The following is a 19489-nucleotide window of genomic DNA, read 5'->3' as shown; positions in this document are numbered from 1 at the left end:
GAATATATAATAGGTATTTGTATGAAAATATAACAATTCAGCAAAAAAATAAATCGAGCTTAGCACCATTCAAAGCTCGCGAGTATAAAACTGGAAGCTTTGTCGTAAAACTGCCTCCGTTTCAATTATTTATAATATTACCCCTTTATGTACACCGCGGCCATATATGAATATGTAAATGTGTTATTTTATATAGTAAAACTTGTTATTGCTTAGTTTTTTTTAGTCGAATGGTAGAATGGTATAAAAGGGTAGGCAGAGGGAATCTATTGATATAACACTCCGTTTCGTTTCCACACAATTTTACGAAATGTATGTTAAGTGGCAGAACTCAACCTCGTGCTTTGTCTCTACCAGAACGAGACAATTTAATATTAAATCAATAAATACCAAAGGAAGATCAAAATTTAAGGCCGTTTTTATTACTTTTTGAATTATTTATTCAACGATTTACTCATAGAGTTAATATATACCATTCTCAACTTTCTGTTCATATTTCAGACATTATCTTAAATAATATAAAGTAATGAATATTAATTTACCCAAATGAGAGTCGAACCCAAAACCTGTCACTCTTAGAGTCGTTTTGTATTTTCGGTATTTAACATCAAATATTTAATTATTTAAGTCTTCCAAATTTCATATAAAGCAGCAAGTTGTATATACCAGACTTCCCTAATTCTAATGTCAGACAAGCCCACAGTTCCATAGTACAGTGCCTTCCTCGTTCTAGGCAGTTTCCGCCCCAATATTTACCTACCCCATGTAATATACTACGTCGTAAACATCTTGTAAAACATAACGTAAAACATTCGTTTTTATTTTCTGAGATAAAAGTGGTCATGCATACGTTAGCGTTTACTGAGTTATTTCTGAATGTATGTACACATTTGTTTATATTTGTGGTATTTGGGGCAAGTTGTGGCGCAGGGGTTCGATTCCTGAACGGGGGAAAAGTATTTCAATTTTTAGCCTCTACCATTAAACCCGTGTTACGTGATTCGTTTCGAGATTAATTTTCACGTTTTTTAAATATTTCGTGAAAGGTGGACAGATATGGCCTTTATTGAAATCGTTTTTTTAAACCTACAAATGTAATAAAGTATAGAAAACTCCGAGCAAGAGTATTAATAAGTTATTTTTTCTATAATTTCCCTTTGATTATTAAAGCAATGTCGTCTGTAATGACGTCTCTGTTTCGGGTATAATTTGAAAACGATAGAACATACTAAACATTATTTAAGTCCGTTTCTACCCCAACTAAATCTAAAAGTTATCATCCCCAAACGTACCCACCCTTTACATATCCATATATTCTGAATACAGTAAAAATAAATAATATTTTCATTCCGATACAAATTTCCCCATATATTCATATAACATCGGACCCAAAGTAAAAGCACTTATAAATTATACGATAAGAGGGCAAAATAAAAATTATCTACGACATTGCCTCGAGCGATTGCCTTTATATTATCCTTTAGGCTATACCATTCTATTATGAATTGTGAAACTTTTATTATAATCACATCAAACGTTAGAAAATAACTTCTTTTGAGTTAAATATTTTTAGAAAACGTATGAGGATTTGAATGTACAGGGATTTGAAATAACGTCCGTTGGAAACTAAGCCATACGCTCGTCTTTTTTCATTAGAATCTTATGGTTCTTTTGATGTATGTATGTTTTTTTATGAATGCTTGTATAGAGTAGATAAAATATGGTAGAGTCAACACGATAAAAGTGGGTTTGAATCCCACTCGGGGGAAATTCCATATTATCCCCTGAGATTCAAGCAGTAAGACACTCATTGTGCGTTTCAGTGGTGGTGACGGCGAAATATTTTTAATACTAATAAATAATCGCGGCTTCCTTCGTTGCAATAAATTGTGGGGAGAGCATCTTGACTTTAAATCCAATGATCGTGGGTTCGATACCCACTTCCATCAATAACCGTATTTAACATATTTATTGACTGAAAAGAATCTTTTATATTTTGCAATTTTTCAACCGTATTAAACATGCTTTTGACTTGTATATAAAAGCTCTAATATTAAATTAGGTGAACTAGATAGAAACCTAATAATAATTAGCAGCTACTACTTGCTGTTATTTAATAATATACTAAATTTCAGCAAAACAGAGGTAATGACGGCCCTAGATACAATATGATTTGTTAATGTTGGTGGAAATTATAAGCTTTTGTTCCTACTTTGATTTATTATTTAGTGTTTATAGATATATGTAATTATTCATTTGTGAATTTTAGTGAATAGTTAAATTATTTAGTATTGCTGGAGCGTATAACATTTTCGCTTCGCTTTCTAAACTCAATTCGCTTCGCTCGTTGTTATGATAAAAAAATGCTTTTTTTTGTATAATTGAAAATTTCTCACAGTATTCAGATTGATTGTTTAGTTATAAGAAACTGTTATTTAGTTTATTTTTGACATTTTTAAAGTCATCCTAAATTTCATAATTTAATTAAAAATATTAAATAAAAAATGTAAGTTAAGAATCAAATTTTACAAACACTCAAGCATACATAGAGAAAAAAAAGAAAATTATATTAATTTTCTAAAGAAAATTATAAAATAATGTATAACTAAATAATCTGATATAATAAATTCTATATATCTAACTCATGACAATTAAGCTCTATGGAGGCTAACATTTGAAACGTATCAAGCATTTATATAGAATGAACAAATATAAACAAATTAGGCTTCACCAAACAGCTTTCCGACCAATTGAATTAGGGCGGCACTCAGGGTCTGGAGCACTTTAGAACTAACATATATATTATATATCTAAATACATAAGTTTGTAAAAGCAAACTATTTACAAAAATATAAATTTCTTATGTTGTTTAGTAAGAATATACCAGATATTTTTTCTCTTCACTCGTTCTTCTAATCGTATATTTGATATTTTAAGTGTGGTACTATAGATATTTTAAGTAATTGAAAAATCAAATGTTAACAAATAAAACTTAATACACCGTTTAAATTTAAAGGGTGAAATTGTACAAAATGAATATCAATTGAATTAATCTAAAAGGTATATTTATGAATCAGTTACATATATTAGACCTTATAACTATATTTTTAGACACCTATATAGCAGGCTTATTTTCGAGACAGTAGCGTAATTCAACACCGCATTTCGTCTTTTTACTTGTTTCATTCATATCATTCTTTTACATAATAATAAAAAAATATTTCACACATTTTTTCTAAAAGAGCAACCTGGTAAATACACAGAAATAACCGACCTAAGTAATACCATTAGACTAATAGCTGGTTTACATTTACCAGGTGGTAACTGTTTCATATTCAGAGAGGCCAATATTGATACAATATCAACAACTCTCGCTACGATTGAAAACCGCGATTATTGATTTGTTACTCGGGTAATGGGTTAGTTGGTTTACCTTTGGTTCTTTTTAAATTAACATATTTCTAGTATTTATTAAAAGGGGGGAAGGTAGTGTAAAACACTACATTTTACACTCTCTGCTCATATGTAAGTGTTTTTTTCCTTTTTTTTCTAGCTGTATCTCACATAAAGCTGGGTAGGCAGAGCGAATCCGGGAACCTAGTGGTTGTACGCAGCATATATTAAGATACTTCCATTCTTCAATTTTCAACCACAACTATCGCGAGCACAGTAAGGTAACTTACGCTTTGACGGTGCTATCTTTGAGTATGTATTTAAAAAATCCCTTTATTAACACTCAAAGGTAACTAAAGGTAAATAATGCAATTAAAAATCAGGTTTTCACTGAATGTTTTATATATATTTTTTATTTCTGAAACGAAGCCAAATTCCAGATGTTACAGTAAATTACGTTACGTACCAAATTGCTTGGTTAAAACAATTAAGAATGGTAATGCAGCTTCTGACTGATTGCGCTGAAATTGGAAGGGAAGTACTGTGTTTGACTTATGTATTTAAAATGTATATCTTCGTATTTTTACTCAGAATTTTCATTTAAATTTTCCTCACGAATTTTAGTGATCAAATTAAGTTATACATAGTGTCTATGTTTATAGTATCTATAAATTAGGTCAATGGTGTGAAAAATATTAAATATATTACAAAAATCTATTTAGAAATAACATTATAAGCACTAAATCGCTAAGTGTTGTCGCGACAGTAAGTAGAATAAGCCTAGAACTTCACTAATTGGCCCTGACCGCCTCTCAATTAACGGAATTGGAAATAAACGTTTTAATTATCAAAATGTTTCTACGTTTTCGTTTTTGGGTACAGTGGTGCAAGTGAGATGTGAAAGAAAGCACGATGGTTGCAGCTTCAATTTTTTTCTATTAAATAGTTTTTAGCTTCAAATTGTGTAAATGGAGGGAACTTGGAACCTAATGTTAAACACTAAAACATTTCTGTTCCCCAATTTCCACTGAATTCTGAAGGTCTAGTTACTAGAGCGAAGAAATTAGAATATTAAAAATATATTAATTAATATCGCTGCACTTTGCCTTATTACTAGAGCGTAGAAATGAAAATAATTCGTTCCCAGAACCTAAAATCGAACCCATAGCCGTATTTACATCTTAATATGTATCTATATTATACATTCATATTTTAAAGGTGTTTTTTTTACTTTATAAGGCACAAAAGTAGTTTTAGGATGAATAATCTTAGAATCTACTATGGCCAAATATTAATGAAAATATTAGATTGTTAAAGAATGTATAATTTAAAACAATAATCATTAATCACAATTTGTGATTTTATCAATTTCTTTTTTCACTAAAAAAATCTATTTTATATTAGCACTCGGGTCCTTTGAGTGATTTTTTACAACGACGTCGCGTCGGTCTCTGGAGAACAAGAAACGTCAATCGTCTAAAACACATCTTTAAGTGATTTTTTTGGTAGATTTATATAAATTATTTTTGAAAAGAGCATTTTACATTGAATAAACTTTTTTACATATTTTTAGTGGTCTTCGTGGCGCTGTGACTGTAAATATGACGGCTATGTGTTCGATTTCCTCTCAGGAACTTGAGTATATTTATAAAAAAGTATAAAAAAAATTTTAAGTTAAACGGTTTTATATTGCAGATAAATGTACTAAAAGCTAAAAAATAATTTCATAGAAATTATGATTACTAAAATTTAATCGTGGGGCACGTCCAATATCTACAATTGAAAGACATAGCGTGAGACTTCACCCACCTAGTGGTAAGTAGCAAGTGTCCCCACGATTTTATTTTAGTAATCATAATTTCTATGAAATTATTTTTTAGCTCTTAGTACATTTATCTGCAATATAAAACCGTTTAACTTAAAAATTTTTTTATACTTTTTTATTTTTAAGTTTTTAGTTTTTATTTCTCATGCTATTCAATTCGTTGAAATGAGGCTCGATGTCTCATTATTGCAAGGTTAATGGAGAATGTTACGAACGACCCCCCCAGAGGTCCAATAGAGGGACAAGGCTATGTACAACAAGATGTGCCTGAATCTTGAGGGGAAAACGCTAACGACATATCATTTTTATCCACCTAGTGCCATACAGTTCTCGGCGCGCTTTTACCTTTTACCTTGGGTGGTACCCCTAGCGACGTATCATTTTTAGGCACCCTATAGCCACACAGTCCTCGACAGGATACCAGATCTTGACTTAGGTGGGAGATTCATATTGTAATTGTGTATAGTATACTGTATTATACTTACCAAGCCCTTTATTTTGATACCCATATTGATGGGATTGAAAACTACATTATCCGCCATTTTGTAGCAGTGGCCATCTTTGATTTTGATTTTGTATAGTGCACTGAATTCTACTTGACAAGCCCTTTCATTTGATACCCATATTGATGGGATCGAAAAAACTAACTTGTCCGCCATCTTGTAGCGGCGGCCATCTTGGATTTTGATTTTGTATAGTCCACTGAATTCTGCTTGACAAGCCCTTTCATTTGATACCCGTATTGATAGGATTGAAAAAAACTAACTTGTCCGCCATCTTATAGTGGCGGCCATCTTGGATTTTGATTTTGTATAGTCCACTGAATTCTACTTGACAAGCCCTTTCATTTGATATCCATATTGATGGGATTGAAAAAAACTAAGTTGTCCGCCATCTTGTAGCGGCGGCCATCTTGGATTCACAATAATATTGAATATGGATAATTGTATTGTCACCAGAATCAAAGGCGTATACCAAATTTCAGATCAATCGGTTAACGGGAAGAGGGTTAAATTTCAATTACTAAATTTGACCCAAACAAACAAACGGGGTGAGCTAAATAAAACCGTTTAAAAATATATTTATTCCCTAGCTAGTAGACAAAAGGTGGCGTTGATTTAGCTACCTCTACCCAGTCTTAAAATATTAACCGGAAATGAGGAATGGAACGGAATGAGGAACGGAGTGTTTTAACACTAAAAAAGCATATTTAAAACTTAACATTTTTTTACAATACTTGTTACTAGTGAAAAATTAAAAAAAACTCTCATCATCCTAACTAGAAAACCAATACTTATTTAATTATTTTTTAACCAAATAAAAAAACATAGCTGCTAAAGGCCGAAAAGTAATGTCTATTTATTCATCAACTCAGCCGACTTATCTTAATGCGGGGCTTAATATAAACCGGCTTCCGCGATACTGGGTAGCCTAACAGGGATTTATGTGGCCGAATCAATGGTATTAATGGTATTTAACGCTAATTCGGCTGTAAAAACGTTTCAGCGAAGAAATACTTTAAAGTATTAAGGGATGATGTATTCTTTTGTTTTTTTTTGGGGGTAGAGCTTGGATGTTAAGCAATTTATATAAATTTTTTCAGCTTCATCCTATATACTGCATAGAGCAGGGTAGAAACAGGGAGTCTAAGGGATAACGGACCTACGTGATGTGTTTCAGGGTTCTACGCCGCGTAGTTTCGGCTGTATGATGACCAGCACTCACTTTAAAAGGGAAAACTTTAACACTTTCAAATACAAACAAATAAATAATATACAAATAAATTTATCAAAGTGTACTATAGTGCTTCATTTAATCTCCATTTAATCGAGTAAGCCATTGATTGACAAGCGTGTCAACGTCGTCTGTCTGTCATCATAGAAGACCAATCTCCTGTTGCTCTTAGTAGCGTATAATATACTAGTCATCATTGGACCTTTGCTTGGGAGGACTTGAAGACTTTTTTTTAACTTCACGCTGTATATTTCACTTAGCAGGGTAGGCAAAGGGAACCTGGAAACCTAGTGTTAAGACACTCCGTTTCATTTAGACACTTTCTTCCAGTTTCCGCTGAATTCCGTAGGCATATCACAGCAATAGGTTCCCAGGTTCCTTCTGCCTACTATGCTATTTGCGAGATGCAGTTAGAAGCTATTATACATACCAATTACATAATGGTGAAATAAAAAGCAGCAAAGGCAAGTGATGAATATTAACTTATAAAAAAAATAAATAGAACTCTAAATTCATTTATAAAACTAAACTTTCAGAGGGTTTTCGGAAAATCAAAAGGATATTTCAATCGAGAAGATTGATGATAGCTTAATCTTCGAGATCAATGGTCTCGCGGAAGGGACTTCAGGGACCAAGGGTCCTGAAATAGGTACATTATAAATATATGCCATGGCAGGCCTATTAACGTTCTGGACTATGTTTTATAGTGTTGTAAACCATAAATCATGGCTAGTTTATGGCGTTGGGTTTTCAACATTATATTAGCAAGTTTCGGCTGAAGTTTTGCGAAAAATATATCAAAAAGGGGGAAAAGGCGTGAAGCTGAAAGAGATAAATGGAATTATTATTTTTTACTATTACCGCATATCAGGGTTACCAGTCGCCTGGAGAGCGTAGAGTTAAGACACTCCGGCCACCGTCCGAAGTTGGGGCAATTGCCTATTCTTTCTGACTTTGATAATTAAAAGTCACATTCAAATTTGAAATACCAAGGAGAAGTCCGAAAAATTATTTAATTCACCCCCAAAGTCATTTAAACAATAAAATTAACTTCCAACATTGTCGTACATTTTGAGTTACTAAAAGCAAAGTTTGACTTATAATATTAGTAGATACTGTATGAAAACCACGTCTAGTTCTGAACTTTCAACGCTTTACCGCAGTTTTGCGCTATATAATATGTAATACTGTTTTAAATTACTATATATACCTACTTTATACTTATGTGGACATTTTGAAGATAAGGAAATCCTGAGGAAAAGGCTTGTATGTAATTTTCCATTATAGATATATATTTTTAATTGTGTCTCATTTCTTTTGATATCATAACCTCTACATTTTTGTTAAAGAATATTCTGTTATAATTACTTTTTAACCGACTTCTGTAAGAAAAGGAGGTTATATAATAATAAAATTTCTCGTTGTCACTGTGAAAACGGCTATCCAAAATTAGGCGGATATTGGGGAACGGTAGTGTCTTAATAGTAACGGAATATCTTAACACTAGGCTCTGCAATTCCCTCTGACTACCTTACTAGGTGCAGAATACAGGGGTGGAGAAAAAAATATAATAATATTAAACAGCTCCAAGATAAAGTGACTTAAATGTGAGTCTACCCTGTAAATTGTAAATAAGGGGTGATAAAAATACCTTATTAAGATTATATATACCGTTATATCGATCACGTATGAGCGTGACGCCTTTAAGTAACTGCGTTTCGCCTCATAAATCAAAATCTATCAAATATCTAAGACCCGAGGGTAAAAATCATTATGTTATTCTGGATATCACCATATTTTTTGCTTAGTAAAAAGAGAATGATTATTTCGATTATAAGAAAAATATTAACCATCAATAACTGTTTTAGCTTCACGCTCTATCCCGCACAGAGACACTCCGGTCCCCTCTTTTCATCGATTCTGGAGGTATTGCCTGTTGAGTGGCGGAACTCAAGGCCGCAAAGAAATGAATATATATATTTAATTTCCTCGAGTGGCAATCGAACCCACACCCCTGCGCCACGACTGGCCTCGTAAATAATCTGTATCAGATATATAATATGAATTAAAGACGAATTTATTAAGAACTGAATCAAATAGTTATCTACTACCAAATCCATTCAGAGACCTTTTACCCTAAACGAAGGAAGGGGGTGGGAGGGGGTAAGAAGAATGGGCAGAAATGCACTCTACCCCCAGTAATGGCCTGAGATAATTTTAGTGGAGTCGCGTCTATTGTGACAAAGATGACCCTAATTAAAAGGGGTAAATTGATATAAAGTAATTTGGCTTTTTACAAGGGTTTCTGTTATCATAATGAGTTATCAGTTTGTTTTTGCTATAAAAATAATAGTAGACCAAGTTATATTATATAATGTTTTTTTTATCCTAATATCTTATATTCAAATCCATTTCTTTTTAGATACTTGTCCTGCTTTCTGCGTGGTAAGAAAAGTTGTGTGTTGAGTGGCGGAACTCAACGACGCGGTTAGAACCATGACAAGGAGGATAAGCTTTAAACAACTTTTTAACTGAGTTTTTTCAGTGGCAGGCTGCGCAAATGTTCAACCGTGTGTCGTGATTAGCAGGGTTTTGATTCTTACTTGAGGTAATGAAATATTAGAAAGAAATGTGTCACCTTCTAAAATCATCAAAATTGCCATACCTACTAAAAACTAAAACTAAACTAAACTAAAAATTAAACCTCATTACAACTTACACCTCATTTAACAGAATTGTACATAACCCAGGTAAATAAAATTGAAATTAACTTAACTAACTTCTTAACTTTACCATATACCATTAAAACATATGTATATAATAAGATTAAAACTTTTTTAATCAACAACTATTTTATATTAGCACACTGATCGGAGGTAATAGCAATTAATACTTAGAAACTTCGCAACTGGCAGATAAACTTGGTCAACGAGTTTCATGTGAACAATCCCGAACTTAACCAGAAGATAGATTTACCCACCAGGGTACCTGTTAGCATATTTGCAAGTTTGGTACACCTTCTGTTTAGATTATATTGTAAAGCACTAAATTTTTTAAGTAGCTAGCAAGTTTTTTAGTATTTTAGTTCCTTTGCTCTGGGCGCTGCGTTGAATTCCACGACTTAACACGCAATGCCTTCAAAATTCATAGTGTCTTATCACTAGATTCCTAAGATCCCTCCTACTCTGCTATGTACGGGATACAGGATAAAGCTAAAAAAACAAATATTCAATGAGCACAAATATTTATTTAACTACAGACTCACTACAAATTCTAGTCCAAATTAGATTCAAAGCAATAAATTCTTTAACTTGCTAACAACTGAAGACTAGGTACTTGTTACATACAATTAAAGCACATATATACACCAACCGACCAGACCAGACCAGACCAGCTGCTCCTAAGTAACGTGTGGACGAGAATTTGTGACAGCCACTAGAAAGGCAACTTTAAATTACAGAATCTGCATAACAAACTAAAACTAAAACAGAGTTGAGTGTGAGGCCAGTCGTGGCGTAGAGATACAAAAGGTTGTGGATTCAATTTCCACTCGAGGAAATTAAATATTTAATATTTTCATTTCTTCGCTCTGGTGTCGAGGCAAAGCGTGGTGTTGAGTTTCGCTTCTCAACATACAATACTTTCAAAATTCGGCGGAAAATGGGGAATGGAGTGTCCAAGCACTAGGTTCCCTCTGCCTATCCTGCTGTGTGCGGGATACAGCGTGACTCTTAAATATAAAAAAAGTGTTTCCAAATGAATAGAGTAAGTAAAGACAATGTACGGATAGAACGAAGTCAAGAGTTCATTGTTGCGAATTTTACTCGCAAATTAAATTATAGTATAGTTGCTTCAATTAAAAATAATTATGTTTTGAAAAACTGTTTGTTTCTCTAATTGGTGGAAAAAAAACTGATTTTAATACTTGTGCTGTGTATATACTTATACCTAGTAAAATGTAAAATATCCATATACATGTACCGTAGAGCTTCGCCTTTTGCTCGCTTTGCTCTATGTTAGACAACAATGTATTTATTATATTATTGATTTTATGATATTGTTTCTTCATATTGAATCACAGCTGTGTACTTACAAAAACATATAAGTAATAGTATCCCTTTAATTAACTATATGTAAAAAAGAAATTCTTTATTTTAATTAATTTATACATATATATTTTCACCAGACTAGAAAAGGTATACTAAATGGCCTATATATGTATGTATCTACTTATAAATGCCCAATAAAAGCAAATTAAAGAAAGATTTTCACTCTCAGAAATATACGAAGAAAAATAAAATATTACTGACGGTTTTTGTTCCACAAAGTACACGACCGGGGATTGAACCCACAACTATCCCATTACATTACTTATATTTATTTAGCATCACGCTAAACACCGGGATACACCCGCGCACATAGCAGTATAGGCAACGGGAACATAATGTTAAAACACTCCGTTCTCACTAAAACAAGTTACGACATGAATTTAAATTAACATAAACACAGAATTCCAGAAGAGCGATAAAGACAACTATATAGGTGTATCAACGACTACTAGCAATACACAAATCTAGTTATCCGATGCAGCCGCGTTAGAGCGTGAACAGATCTGCATAAGTGATGCCTCTCCTCCTCTTTTTCAATTCATCTGGATGGAAATTGATGCACGATGCTCAGAAATGATAATTTAATCCACTCTAGCTGTACATGTGAATGGGGTACCTGAATCCTAGGATATATGTAGGTTTCAAATGTCTTGCTGTGCCTAATTTTGAATGAAAGGTGGAACCAACGCACCTGACAAGGATCTGATTGTAATAAGGATGGATATAGGTTCGATTTCTATAGCGAAAATATTTTTTTTATATTCTAGTTCTGGTAACGATTCGAGGCGTTGCGTTGAGTTTCCCTACTCAACAGTATTTTGGATATGGGTGGAGAGTGGAGAACGGAGTGCCTTAACACTAGGTTCTCTATGCCTATTCTGTTATTTACAGCATGCAGCGTAAAGCTATAAAAAACAAAAACAAAAGTTCTAGTTCTTTTCAAATTGTCAAAACTAAACTAAGCAAAAAGATAATTAAAGAAAAGTAAACAAACTCTTACATAAACCAACATCATATGGTGACACATGAAATATGTATGGCATTCTCCATTTACAGCATCTTGGGGGAAGTTAATATTACAAATTCCACTGTAATTTCAGTACTCTGGAGACATTTCAAAGTTCTAGGACACGTACGCGTTTGCATTATAGAGAGAGAGTTGCAGCAGTTGCAGGTGGCTGGGCTATATAATATTTTACTAGGTGTTGTTAGAATTTTATTTTCTTGTGGGATATTCTTCTCTTCTTCCTTTAGTGATATGATGAGTCTTTTAATATTAAACAAGGTCTGATGAAGTATAGATTTTGTAAAATATAGTTTCGTAGAAAATAATGAGATTAGCAAAAAAAATATGGTAGTTACATGGGAGTCCCCTAGACTTTCTATTTGATTCTCTGTTTTAGTATTAATTGTTATAGTGGCCACAGATTATTTATTAATATTTAATCTGTGAAAATTTCAGTTTTTTTTTGTGGTTTATGAGATACAACCTGGTTTGAAATTTTAATTATTTAAGTTTATATTTTCATTTCTTCATTTTAGTGTCAAGGGAAAGTACGGCGTTAAGTTCCGCAACACGCAATGCCTTCAAAATTCAACAGAAAATGTGGTACAGAGTGTTTTTAACAGTAGGTTCCATCTACCTACTTTATCTATCTTTTCTACGTGGCGGAAAAAAATCTTCTTTTATAATAACAAACAAATAATATTCAGTAACGGATACATATAAACAAAAAAACTAAAACTAAAACTAAACGAAGCGTCACAAAGGAAACTAAATTAGTTTTCTGTACACTACGACTTTTGTTGTCGGATTTTTAATGAAAGTTGTAAACTTCATATATAAAGTATTTAAGTTATTATTTCATAATAGCTTGTGCTTTGTTCCTTCGTGAAAAGTATTTTTCTTTACCTAAGTAAGCTAGTTACGTTACTTATAGGTAATTTAAATGTTACATTTTATTATAGTTGACATTTTAAAATATAGAGTTCGTGGTGTTGTGGCAGCATTGGCTTGTAAAAGCGATAGTTTTGGGTTCCATTTCCACGCGTAGGAATGACGTTTTATTTCCACTACTCCATACGCACACGCATTGTGAGGAACGGAGAGTTCTAATATTAAGTTCTCCCCGCCTCCTTGGGGCACAGCTCAAAGATAAAAGAAAAGTAAAAAATATTTATTATTCTGATAAAACCTGGGAACCTGGGAACTAGGTTCTAGTAGTCTAAGTCAGTTCCCACTAAAACATTTCCGTTCTCGACTGTCCGCTGAAACTTCGAGACATTGCGGGTTAACTGGCGGAACTTAACGCTATCGTAATACCTGCAATAAATAATACTTCTCAACTAAATTACACTATCATTATCACTACGATAATTAGTTTAAACTCTTTCTCTCTCTCTCTCTCTCTCTATCACATTTTTTCCCCAAAAAAAAAAAACTAAAAAAAGTCAATAGAAAACGCTAACCATTGTTGACAGAAACATTTGAACCAGGCGAGCGTTGCAAATTGTAGTCCAACGAACGAACGCCCAATTAGTTTTGAAACTATTAACAATTTTATTTTACATCACTAGAGTTTTACTAAATTATATTTGTGTATGGAAAAATTGTGGTATATTTGTATTATATTGTTAATAGGTTTTTAGTCTTTTAGTTATATGTTTATAGCATTGTTATATAATGGAAAAATAAAATATAGTTATTTTAATTATATTTAAAATATATAACTGACTCTCTGATAGTAAACGTGACGACTGTGGGTACGATTCCTACTTGAGGGAAGATCTATTTTGATTTCATGGGGAATGGAGTGTTTTAATCTTGCTTTTTGTGGGATATGAGAGGAAGAAAATATTTATATGGGTAGACCCCGGATGACCTTCGAGATTACAGTATAATTGACAGTGGAGAAAATTCATGTAAAAACATCAGGATAGTATGTAAGATAGGTTGATATTGTTGATGGAACAATAGTATTTGGCGCTACATTCTCTTGGGATAAATCAGAATATAAAAGGGAAACATCTCTCTTCAGAATCATAAAAAAAGAATATGGTTTGGTGGCTTTGAGTTCCGCCATTCAACACGCAACACTTCCAGAATTCGGAACGGAAATTCTGGAACAGAAATTTCTTTATGAGAATTGAGTGTATAACACTATTTCCAGATACCCTCTGCCTACTCTGCTATGTACGAGATACAGCATGAATCAAAAAAATATGTATAAAGAAAAAAAGTTTATATATATATAAAGAAAAAATCAGCTTAAAGGACAACAAAACATTTTTTTTTTCTAAAGCATCACAAAATAGACTCACACAAAACCTATCCATAAAACAAAAATATAAATAATAAATAACTACTATTTGAATTTCAAAAAGAATCTACATACATTTAAATATGTATAGATCATACAAGCTATATAAGCAAATTGTAAAACACTCTTACATTTCAAATACACTTCTTCAAATAGCTACATTTTAATCCCGAAGGTGTACTTTAAAATACTTGTTGGAGTCCCCAGTGAATATCTCCAGCTTGCACTTTCGGTTGAAAATATCTTATTCACTATCTATCTTATCTTATCTTATTTATTGGTTTACTTTGCGATCGAAAATTGCATCGATGCGAATATTTTAAAAGATCTGCCTTCGTAATGGAATATCTTTGAGCTTTTCAGCTTTAATGGCTTACTAATGGATTTAAATAAAATATTTTATAAACTTTTTGGGTTTATTCGTTGGCTTTTATTAGCTATTTTTCTTATTTGCTGCAGTTTATTTTTATTTGTTTGATGGAATTCTATTCGCTATTACCTTCGTATTTATATTTTTTATATTTTAAATATTTAGCCGAATACCCAGTGTATTCGGCTAAATATTTAATACACATTTTGTAAGTTTCCCGCATATAGCGGGGTAGGCAGAGGGATAGGTGACAGACCCACGCACCGCCTAATTTTCGAGTTATTGGGTGCTGAGTCAACCAACACCAACTCTTCTACATATTTATAATCATTTTTTTACCATTGTTTTACATATTATAATAAACGTTTATTCTTATACGATTTTCATACTTTTTTTTAACTGTTCAGGATAGGCATATAAAATCTCATGACAATTCGTTCCGTTTGACTTTTCAAATTCTGGTTTATTACGTGTAGAGTGACTGAACCCAACGCCGCAAAAATGTAAATTAAATAAATATTTCATTTCCTCGACTAGGGGTGAACCTACAACCAGCCGCGTTAACAGTCACACTTTGTGCCTTTGTGCCATGACTGGCCTCTAAATTAAATATTAATTTTCCTTAATAAATATTATAAAACTACTTAAACTCAGCACTCACTACTAAAGCTATGTAAACAGTTTGCAAAAGATAAGTTCAGTTTACATTTTGTAAGTTACAAACAAACGTGTTGTTACAAGTTTCTCACGAACTTCGCAACAATGGGGGCGAAGACGCTCCTCCCTTAACTATTCATATTATCCTGTAAATAGTTTGAGGCTCCCTTTTACATGTGCCCTCATAGCTTTCTATATATATAAACTTTTTAATATATCTGCTGATAATGTTTTATATATTAACTATGAAAATATTTTTAGCTTTATGCTGTTAGTTTAGGTAGAAGGAACGTAGGAACATAGTATTAAGATATTCTGTTCCCATTAAGACACTTCCATTGATCATTTTCCGACGAATTATAGACATGTGTTGAGTGGCGGGACTCAAACCTGCGCTTCACCTCGTTACTAGAGCGAAGAAATGAAAATATGAGATATTTAATTTCTTCGAGTGGAAATTGAATCTAGAACTTGGCTTTTGTAGGTCGATAATTAAGTAAATTGGCAATAAAATCTAAGAAACTAAATTTGAACCACTTGTAATAATATATCGTAATGAAATATATGTGTCATGCACCTGAATAATTTAATAAAAAAAAAATAAAAACACACGTTTCTCCAAAGTAGTAAACAAAAACAAATTTAAATTCTATTCTTCACTGAGTAATGTTATTAAGTGAAGTAAATTGTGTAATTTGAAAGCGTTGCGCGAACGACGATCTGTTATTTATATGAAGAGCGACGAAATGAAAATACTTAATAGCATTCCCCCGAGTAGGAATCGAACTTACAACCGTCGCGCTTTAGGTCGCACTTTTTAACCACTGCGCCCCAACGAAAACGCTAATCCACTAAACCATTTCTGTTAATAAATATTACAAAATTTTAATTAATTTAATTTAAAACGAAATTACGCATATAATATAAAATATTAAGATTTTCTTATACTAAGCGCCCAATATCTTATATTTAACGGGAAGCGTTCTCGCTTTGAAAGTAGTGATAAATTTAGAATTTTTAAGATTAGTGCAGTTCTGTCGTACACACAAGGATTGGGGAATCAGCAATTCCCAATATTATGGAAATGGCGAAAAATTTATAGAGAAGATATTTATGCAGAAGATTCGTGTCGTTTATACTTAATAGATTGACTGTTGTTGTTACGTAATTAGACGTAAACATACAAATATACTAAAAAATATATATTTTTCGTCTCATGCCGTATATAAGTATTGGCTACAGTATTTTCAAGATATAGCTTGTTGAGTGGCGGAACTAAACGCCGCATTTTGCCTCGGAGCCAGAGCGAAGAAAAGAAAGTAATAAATATTTCAATTCCTCGAGTAGGAATTGAATTGTAGGAATCCACAACCGGACACGTTCGCAATCTGGTCTTACATACATACATAGTCAACACACATATTATTATGTTTACACATATATAAATACTATAGTATAATTAGTTTTAAAGTGCTATTAGAAATCAATTTAACTATTCTCTAGCTCTAAATCTCGGTCTGAATAAACACCACTGGAACTTCCAACAATGTACGAATTTAAACTTCAAATTACACTTTAAAAGTTTAGAGAAACGATTCTTATTGAATGTGCTTAGATATTATAAAGAATTTCGTACAATATTGATGACATAAATTTTAGATTTTAATCTTAATAATCTGTTTTAAATAAAATAAATATTACGTTTGTTTTTTCTAATAGGAAGGTCGACGTGGCCCGGTGGCACAAGGCTCAGGCCACTTAACACATAATGCCAAGAGACTTCAGCGGAAAGTGTCATGAGAATTATATGTATATATCGTTTTTTTACTATTATTAGATGGGGTTATTAGCTAGTTCTTTAAAATAGTGAAAATCTAGAAAAAGGAGTGTCGTAATACTAAATTCTCTCTATCACGAAGTTATACCTTAAAAATTCTAGCCTTAAGTAAACGATACAATCTAAATAAACCTATTTAAGTATTGATAATGTTTAGATAATTTATACTGAAAATGAAACTTTTAATGTAATGGAAGTGAGGAAGGATTTTAGTTGGTCCTTTATAATCCGGGATGGTTTAGTTTAAAATTATTGACGTGAAAAGGCAAATATAAAACGTTTGCCTTATACGATTAAACTAATGAATGTTGATAGCTTATAATGTGAGAAGATGATCATTTTTAGCATTTTGAGAACAAATAGATAAGTTTTGTTTTCAGCCTCACCTGTATTTCGTAAGTAGCAAGGTAGGCAGGGGGAGCCTAGTGTTAATACACTCCTTTCCCCCATTTTCGCCGAATTTTTATATGCTTTTTTCGTAAGAAATTATAAGAGAGTGACCAGGAAAAAAGATAAAGGGCTTTTTTTTTAAAAGGCATAAAAACAAAAACAAATAATAAACTATTTTAGATTCCGGCAATTTGATTATACGATGGGATAATCCCAACATTTCGATTTGAAGTTGTTAGAGTGAAAAATCAAATATGAATTTCCGTTATACGATTAAACTAACGAGTGATTTCCGTTCGGCGATCACGTGGGCTTAGTTTAAATTACTTTTGTGGGATTATGTTAATGGTGGGATAACTTTTCGTTAGTATCAGTAGTTTTTTTGAGGGTATTTATAGCTTTTTTATTTAGTATTACAGCGAGAGTGAGAGAGAGAATTTATCGAATACCTAAGAGGTGTGGGTTCATATCCCACTAAAAAAAAATTAAGCTTAGGGTTTTCAATATAAAAAAAAGAATAAGAACTCACCACATCAATAAGTTGACTCAACCGCAGCCCCATTTTGACGGTAAGCCGATCTGAGTTGTTACCAACGGGACGGATCAGCCTATTGTAGTTTGAGAGCAGGTCGTCGTACAGCCGCTTCGCTTCAGGGTTTGCGACGCTCAGGCGGCCCCACACGCACAGTACTCCGACCACAAACGCCAACACCATCTTAGGCTAACACCACCCCTGGGGATAAAAGAGAAATGTCAAAAATTACATCTGAATCAGGTTCACGCTGTATCCCGCACTAAGCATAGTAGGCACAGGGAACCTAGTGTTTAGACACTACGTTAACCGTCCCCCTACTTTCCGCCGAATTCTGGAGACATTGCGTGTTAAATGGCGGAACTCAACGCCGCGACTTGCCTCGACACCAGAGAGAAGAAATTAAAGTATTAAATATTTCATTTCCTCAAGTGGGGATCAAACCCACAACCTGTCGAGATAACAGTCACTCGGTTGTGCCCCTGCACCAAAACTTCCTCTTTTTACTTATTTGTAGCTTAGAAAATTTTCTTTTGTATCTTTAATTCGAGAATGTTAAATTTGATCCAAGGGAATGAATTAGCAAAATCCTTCATCCCTTATTTCGAACCAAAGAAAGTTTTAAGTAAAATATCTTGTTTAGATTCTTGTACATTTTGATAAATCAATCACTTTATTGTTTTATATACAAAATAATATTAAGATAATAACAAACCGTTGTAGCGAAGCAGCATAGCATTTGACTGTTAACGTGACGATTTCGGGTTCGATTCTCACTATGGGGATGAATTTATTATTTTCATTGCCTCGCTCTGGAAGTAACACTAAGCTTGGCATTGAGTTCACTCAATACGTTATGTCTAAAACTTTAGCGGATACTGGGGAACGTAGTGTCTTAACACTTGGTTCCCTTTGCCTACTTTACTATATGCCTAATACAGTTGAGTACTTTAAAAAAGTATTTCCAAATTATTATTTATTCCAATAACTTAATTTTATAATCCTTTATAGTAATCTATTCCGTAACTTTTTATTTACTTTTTGTAAAATAATCTTCCTATTACAAGTTTCATATCTACTTTTAATCTATTGCGGAGACATGATGAAAAAAATGAAATGAATGAAAAATCTGTAATGAAATTGAACCCATATCTACCTTATACACTAGACAGTTTACGACTAAGCTAATAACAATAACTCACGTATTACCCAGAAATCCATTAAATACCAATAAATTATTAAGAAATTAATATAAACTTCAACAGCAGTTGGTGTGTTATATTATGGATATTTTGATAGAGCTGTAAATCATTGTATTAAAT

At 32.7% G+C, this 19489-nt stretch overlaps 1 protein-coding gene across 2 annotated transcripts in view; it reads right to left on the bottom strand.

Annotated features, from left to right (window-relative positions):
• Nucleotides 1-19489, bottom strand: part of nAChRalpha1 (nicotinic acetylcholine receptor alpha1) — a 201845-nt gene that overhangs the window by 41442 nt on the left and 140914 nt on the right. For both annotated transcript variants that reach the window (XM_085208097.1, XM_085208096.1), the window contains one exon: nucleotides 18165-18368. In XM_085208097.1, the coding sequence (XP_085064223.1) occupies nucleotides 18165-18350 (186 nt within the window). In that variant the 5' untranslated portion in view covers nucleotides 18351-18368. The remainder of the gene's footprint in view (nucleotides 1-18164; nucleotides 18369-19489) is intronic.

This window comes from Heliconius melpomene, chromosome 4 (assembly GCF_056956725.1).
Source record: "Heliconius melpomene rosina isolate 202511_hmr_F chromosome 4, ASM5695672v1, whole genome shotgun sequence".
Lineage (NCBI taxonomy): Eukaryota > Metazoa > Arthropoda > Insecta > Lepidoptera > Nymphalidae > Heliconius > Heliconius melpomene.
This window is presented reverse-complemented; position numbering and strand designations above follow the sequence as displayed.